Source organism: Austrofundulus limnaeus, unplaced genomic scaffold (genome assembly GCF_001266775.1).
Source record: "Austrofundulus limnaeus strain Quisiro unplaced genomic scaffold, Austrofundulus_limnaeus-1.0 Scaffold347, whole genome shotgun sequence".
NCBI classification, from domain to species: Eukaryota; Metazoa; Chordata; class Actinopteri; order Cyprinodontiformes; family Rivulidae; genus Austrofundulus; species Austrofundulus limnaeus.
In genome coordinates this window covers 429,164-436,522 of record NW_013952749.1, presented here as the reverse complement: position 1 = coordinate 436,522, position 7,359 = coordinate 429,164, and the positions used below count along the sequence as shown (strand labels likewise).

General features: G+C 39.7%; 2 protein-coding genes across 2 annotated transcripts in view; both read right to left on the bottom strand.

The window, feature by feature from the left end:
- Positions 1–3,710, bottom strand: part of LOC106527882 (ADP-ribosylation factor-like protein 8A) — a gene marked incomplete in the record, with an annotated part of 5,676 nt that extends 1,966 nt beyond the window's left edge. The window contains 5 exon segments of the mRNA XM_014022892.1: positions 652–719; positions 922–1,015; positions 1,111–1,184; positions 1,275–1,355; positions 3,338–3,710. Of these exon segments, the coding sequence (XP_013878346.1) occupies positions 652–719; positions 922–1,015; positions 1,111–1,184; positions 1,275–1,355; positions 3,338–3,460 (440 nt within the window).
- A 1,957-nt stretch (positions 3,711–5,667) lies between these two features.
- The window catches only part of LOC106527881 (tyrosine-protein phosphatase non-receptor type 7), a gene marked incomplete at its 5' end in the record, with an annotated part of 10,522 nt that continues 8,830 nt past the window's right edge, over positions 5,668–7,359 (bottom strand). The window contains 3 exon segments of the mRNA XM_014022891.1: positions 5,668–5,931; positions 7,010–7,094; positions 7,170–7,283. Coding sequence (XP_013878345.1) covers positions 5,839–5,931; positions 7,010–7,094; positions 7,170–7,283 — 292 coding nt within the window.

Here is a 7,359-nt window from a genome sequence, read left to right as displayed (position 1 = left end):
AGACAACATCCAACTCTTTGTATTGTAACATGAGTTGTTTAACAAGTGAAAACTGTTGAAAACAACAAAACTGTTTTGTCTTATTACACAAATTAAAATCCAGCTTCATGTGTTTCTGTTGATGTCATTTCACCACTAGATAAACTGTGATGGAGGTCCATGGAAGGTAAATATGTTTAAATCAAATAAACAAAAGAGGATGGAGTTAAAATAAATAAAAGTTATTCAAACTACGTTTTGAGCATCTAAAACACTTCAAGTTAGCAGCTTGTGCTTCAGGTCAGACGAGTTCAGACTGAGCTGTTTACTGAAGCAGCAGCTGATGACATCATTACGCTCCTGCACGATGCTGCGTTCAGGACAAACATGGAAAACTCACCACTCTTACACCGTACGGTCACAATGATGTGTTCAGGTACTGAAACATGGTACTGTTTGATGTTAGTGAATAGGTTCTCTGTAGTACTGACAGAATTTGCTCGGTACTTATAAAAGTATTGAGTTGGGTACCATCACTAGTTCATGTGTTGTTTTTACATTTCTGTCCTGTTTTTACTCGACCTTATTATTTATATTTATATTCCTGCTGTTGATTTCTGATCAGCAGCTCAGGAAGTCAGACTAACAGATGAGGGTCAGGTCTGGACTTACATCCTCTCTATGAGCTCCTTCTCATCCAGAGATCCTGGAAGGTCCCGCTTGTTCCCCAGAACCAGAACCTGAGGACACACAGGAGGACTTCAAAGAGCTGAGAGCAACAAGCTGACAGGTCAAACTACAGCAGGACTGATTTTAGAGCTGCTGCTCAGTCAGCAGTCCTCCTCAGACTGGGCTCAGGTGGACTGCAGAGCCAGGCCCGTTTGGTGGGCACAGACTGGTTCTGGTTGTGTCAGTGTGTGTGTGTCGGTTCATGGTTCTTACAGGGATCCCCTGCAGCTGCGGTTTGTCCAGCAGGTTGTGCAGCTCYTTCTTGGAGGCTTCGATCTTCTCTGGATCTGCTGCGTCCACCATGTACCTGCAGAGACCCAAAGAACCCGCTGAGACCGGCTTTACAGGGACCAGAACCAGCCAACGCCCCGACCCGTTCCCAGGACCAGGACCAGGACTTACACGATGGCGCTGACTCCTCGACAGTAACGCTCCCACATGCTCCTGAAGCGAGGCTGTCCTCCGATGTCCCACAGCTGGACACACAGGGACGGGCCGTTACAGACCACTCACAGACCATGGGACAGGAGGAGGAGGAGGAGGAGGAGGAGGAGGAAAACACCCACCTTGATGGTGACGTTGCCTTTAGTGATCTTCCTCATGTTGAAGCCCACCGTAGGAATCATGTCTTCACTGAACTGACCCGACTGAAACACAAACATGACAGCTTCACAGCTCAGCTCCACTCAGTCAAACTGACTCTTCTGACCTGCTACAACTAATTAACTTTTCTTTACAAAAACACTAAAGTTCTGATTAAAGACTTCACTTAGTCCATGTAGAGTTTATCCTGATGGACCGGAGACCCTGAGGGACACAGGAAGACGTGGACATTACTGCAAAAAATACTTTTACTTTGTTAAAGTACTTCAGGCATTTTTTGAGACTTTGTAATTTTACCACATTTTTTTAATCTTAACTTCTACGTTTATTTCCATCATTCCATCCTTTAGAATAGAAGAATAGAAATTGTCTTTATTTTCCTGCTGAGGGTAAATTCAGGTGTTACAGAGGACACCCAGGACTCTGAGGATCCACGTCTAAAACCTGACCCTGTTTCTGTTTCAGCTGTTTCAGGAAACACGAGCTCCTTCAGCTTCCTTTTCTAACTTCAGCTTTTTCAGCTACTTTTCAGCTTTTTATGTGACATTTTCAGCTGATTTTAACTGTGACACAACATCAAAAACAGCATTTAGTCCAAAACTGGAGAAACAAGCAGATACAGGCTTTTGATTTAAATGTGGGCAAAAATAACATTTTGTAAGAATATAATGAATTAAACCTTATAAATGTATCATTTCAATGAACCGTCTGAAATATAATCATAAAAAAATTAAAGCATTTTATTTGAGCAGCAACAAAAAAAAATAAATTTTTGTGGAAAAACGCGTTGCATTTTAATTTTTTTTCCAACTGTGAAATCTTAACATACAAATATTTGAGGTTTCCTCTTTAAAGTAACATAAAAAATACTCAATAAATTTACATAAAATTAGGATTCAGACCAAACAGTGATGTGTTATCTTAACCAACAAATGAAGTCATTTCTCTGGATGAACTGATGACATCAGGATGATCCAGGTTTCAAAATGAAGTTTTTAAAGCAGGAATCTGAAAATGTGATGTTATTTTCACCAAATTTGACTTAATCCTCATTTTGACACAATGGGTCACCGTTATTTTACAACAAACTGCTACGTTTTGGAATCTGTTTCTTTATTTTCTTTTAATTTGACAGTTTTTTTACTCTCCTTGCTCAATTTTCAACTTGTTTCTGTTCCTTTAAACTAATTTTAACTACTTGTTTATCATGTTTTAGTTACTTTTCTACTAATTTCATCTGTTTTGTGCTGAATTAGGTTAATTTATTTTCAACTAAATCTAATTTAAAGACAAGGAGCTAAATGTTGCTCAAACAGTGCCTGTGACATTTAACACACATATTCTTCAAACACAAAACGTCACAAAAACATCTTTAGATTAAATAAAATTAAAATAAAACACACAATTTAACCCATTTTGTCCAATAACTGCAGATTTTCTTTTGAACTTGCCAAAGTGAAACAGGAAGTGACATCACAGGGGACCTCTTTAACAAATAAAACTCTGCTCTTTGTTTATTGAAACATTATMATTTAAACTCTGACCCTCTGTGATGTTAAACATTTCAGCAGCACTCTGTTTACCTGCAGACATCCCCTCTGACATCACTTCCTGTTTCTTCACAGGTAAACAACTATTCATGTCAGCGACATGAAATTTATTTTGAAATATTTTATCAATGTCCTCTTTCTAAAAATGCATTTATAAGTATTACAAAAATGACGTCACAGGCACTTTTAAGCAGGAAACAAATGATCTAATAACAATTAGGGATGACCTTTGACCTTTCCTAATTGATGGCCAGCATCAGTTGTTCCTGAGGTCACTGCTGACGTCATCACACACCTGTAAGCTCCAGGTAGAGGTGGACTCCCTGACCAGGACCAGCTGATCATGTAAGGTCTCACCGGGTCAGTCTGCAGAACCTGACCTGATGAATCAGGTTCTGTCGGACTCAGCTCGGTCCAGCTGACCTCATCAGTCCGCGGGGTAACAATGGACCGACCCGCTTCAGCCCCGAACTCACCGCTATCACGTTGACGAAGGTGGTCTTCCCGGAGTACTGCAGGCCCACCAGGGTCAGCTCCATCTCCTCCTTCCAGAACAGAGCCTTGAACCAGTCCAGCAGTTTGTTGATGAGCGCTATCATCTCTGCTGCTAACGTTAGCTGCTGCTAGGCTAGGCTAGGTGGCTAACGCCCCGAAAAGCTCCGGTTTTTCTGCCCGCTGACACTCACTGGGACGAGCACGGACGGAACCAGTCAGAACCAGAACCACCGGCAGCTGAACATGAACACAGCAGGTCGCTTAGGTCGGTGTGTTCAAGCTGGAAACCGTGCTCTGAACCGTTTCTCCGCTGCGCTTTTTCCTGCTAGCACCGTCAAGGCGGAAATGCTACACGGATCTACATCCGGTGGAGCCTTTCACAATAAACCGAAAACGAGCAGATTTAATGAAAGCATACAATAAATTAAAGATTTATCAACAATTTAAACACATGTAGGTTTTTATAACATTAAAAGTAAAATTAATTTATTATTTAAAGTTGATTTAATCGTTTATTTTCTCGTTTGGTGTTTAAAAATGATTAATGAATATATTATTTATGCTGTTTCCYGTTTGGGTGGGGTTGATGAAGTGAGCTGAAGAAACAAGAGAAAAGAAGAGGAAGAAACAGGAAAATATGTTTCTGAAACACTGACCTCTACTGGTCAAATATAAGTTGACATTATTCCTAAAATTTCACTTTGAATGAAAATCTTAAATCTGTGTTTTTACCTGTTAATTACATAAACAATAAGCACATTTAACTTCTCATCCAGGAGCTTTCTGAAGTTTCAGAACTGTTGGGTTCATCCTGTCATGTGTTGGTTGGGATTACCATGTTCTGGATGACAGATAATCTACACAATAATCTTTCATCACATGTTCTGGTCCTGAAGAGGCGTGTCAATCATGACARGATCAGAAATCACCAGCCACACAAATAGTTTCAAACTAAATATATTTTAATGGTTCCAATTTAAAACGCTATGAGTGCAAAAGCAAAGGGGTCTGACTATTTCCTGAAACAACTTTTGTTTTGTTTAAGAAGTTCTTTATTTAGGATCAAATTAATCTTCCTTATGTTTGGATCTGAGCAGGTTCTGTTCTGGCGTTATCTATGGGATCAATCTTGTGCCAGCAGGAACTGAATTTGAATTGCTCAGACTTAATCTGAATGTTCATAATTTGAAATTGAATGCATTAGTTTGAAAATAAATTTTACTAAATTGAAAATGAATTTAAAGGGGCAATATTGTGTAAAATCAACTTTTTTGAGTTTTATATCATGTTATAATGTAATACTCTCATAAAAACATGTCCAAAGCCTTGCTCTGACTCATTCATCATGTTTGAGAAATCCTGCAGTGTTTTTATGAAGCCATGCTGAGGAGCAAAACGACAGGTGGGGACCAGAAACACCTTTTGGTACCAGAAACACTACTGGGACGTGTCTTTAAGCTGAACTTTCTCATGGCAGAGCGCACCCCCTCCCCCCACCCATGACTCCTGCAGGCTCTCAGCAGTAACAAAGCAAACAATGGGTGAAACTGAAAGTGAAACTTAAACTGTCTGCTGAGATCTCAACATTAGTTTTCACTCAGTGAAGCTCTTTTCAGATTCAAAATACCTTTGAGGAAATGGATTTTCAAATGTAAACTGCCCCCCCCCCCCACCGCACGCTGAGATGGACAGGACAGAAGTTGAAGGTGGTTCTTAAAGAGACAGAGGCCAATTTCAAGGCGTTTAGAAGAGGAAGTGATGAGAAGATAAGTTTATTTTCTGTTTAAACATAAAAACAGCATTTTAATAACAGCTAAAGGTGACAGATACTTTATTAATGTATAGTATTTAAATATATGACTGAGAAACACATAATATTGGCCCTTTAATGGTTTGAAACTGAATTTAAAGTTTTGTATCTGAATTAATTTTCTTTGAAACTGTATTTTGGTTTATTACAAATTAGTTTGACTACTTTCACTTTCAGTGTGAAAGCCAGGCAGAGTAATCAAACACAGATCCACAGATGTACGTTTCACYTCAGTGAAGCTTCCCTTCTGTGAAAGTAGTGAAACTGAATTTTTAATAAACCAAAATACAGTTTTAAAGGAAATTAATTCAGACACAAAACTTTAAATTCAATTTCAGTTTAGTGAAATTTATTTTCAAACCAGTTCAGTTTCAATTTATGAACATTCAGATTCAATCTGAGCAATTCAAATTCATTTCCTGCTGGCACAAGTTTGATTCCGTACATTCTGCTCAAACATGAAGAATTATTTCCTTCAGGGTCTAAAAAAACACAACCAACTTCCTGAAAATGGTTCTTTTTTAATCTGGTTTCTGTGATTGGACCTTCAGTTTTCTGAGATTTTCACTCCAGTCTTTGTTTCTGTAGAGTCCGAAKAGAACATCCTGTTCTGGTTCTGCTCCTCCACCTGGGTTCTGTAGAGACGCTGCTGGTTCTCCGGTGGGTTCTGTTCTATAACTGCAGGTTCTGCAGCTGTAAACTGACCCGGTCCTCTGGGTTCTGCTGGTTCTCTGGTTGTGTGGCAGGCTGGGTCTGGTTCTGCTCCTGAAGGGGAGAACAGAACCGTTTGGACTCTGCTGAGGTCAAACTGTTTCCTGATGGATTCAGAGTTTCTGAGGCTGAAATGAGCTTCAGCCTGTGGGAGCTGAGGCATCCACACCGGCTGCAGCTCTTTGGCCTCGTTCTTCTTCCACAACCTTGACGCCGTTTCAAAAATTTCTACATCAAAACGTTCAGCTCATTCAGGACATTCCACCTATGACTTTTCGTATTTCTGCTATTTATACTTTTTTAGCTATTTCACTTTTTTAGCCACATTTTTGCCGTTTTAAATGAATGGAGCCATTTTCAACATCCTTGAAATCCTTCAAAATGTTTCTAAATCTCTCCAGCACCTTACACATTTTGTTTTGATTACGCTCTTTTTAACTTCCTTGTGCTAATTTTAGCTACTTTTTTGCTACTTTTAGCTTTTTTCTGCTACTGCAGATAAAATTCTACTGATTTGCTATTCCTCTGCTATTTTATACTTTTTGTAATTCTTTTTTTTATTTTGTGCTATTCATGCTTCCTGCTACATTCAGCTATTTGRTGAAATTTAAGCTAATMTTTAGCTGTTYTTAGCTAAAGTTAGCTTTTTTAAGCTAAATGCATAGTTTTTGTAGCTATTACAACTTATTTCTGCTCTATGTTCAGCAAACTTGTGCTTCTTATGCTTCCTTTATGCTAATCAAAACATTTCCCACTTTTTAGCTGTTTTACTGAAAATTTTAGTCGTTTTAGCTATTTTTCTTCAGATGATGAATTTTCTAGTAGTTTTATGCATTTTTTCTGCTAATTTCATATTTTTAAAACACTTTCACCATGTTGGTGCTTCTTTCAACTTGTTTCTGCTGCCTATAGCTTATTTTTATGCTAATTTTCACAGTTTTTGGTTATTTTAGCTAAAARTCTGCTTCTTTCTGCTATTTGACATGGTCAAAATAAAAGGATAAATATTTTCAAAATAAAAGCATCCAAACCTGTCTCTGACAGGTTTATATTACGMCAGTGACCTGCAGTAAAGATCAGACTGAGCTGCTGCTCTATGAACATGAGGTGGTCCCTGAGTCTCACTGAATACCTGGTTCTGCTGCAGCTGCTGGCTGTACTGGGCCAGCGTGGAGTACAGGAACTGGTACTGCTCCGTGGTCTGAATCATCCCGCCTCTGCACAGGACGGAGGAGGTTAAACATCAGCTTCCAGCTCCAACAGGTGAATACAGCGAGCAGCTCCGAGCTCACCTGTCCAGTCGGAGCTGACACACCGTCTCCAGGACGTCAGCCTGACCCGTGTCTCTGAGCTGCCTGCAGCCGAGGCTGCTGGCTATGAAACAGCCGGTCCTGCCGATCCCAGCGCTGAGGAGACCGGAGAGAGGTTCAGCTTCTCTCCACACACACACACACACACACACACACACACACACACACACAC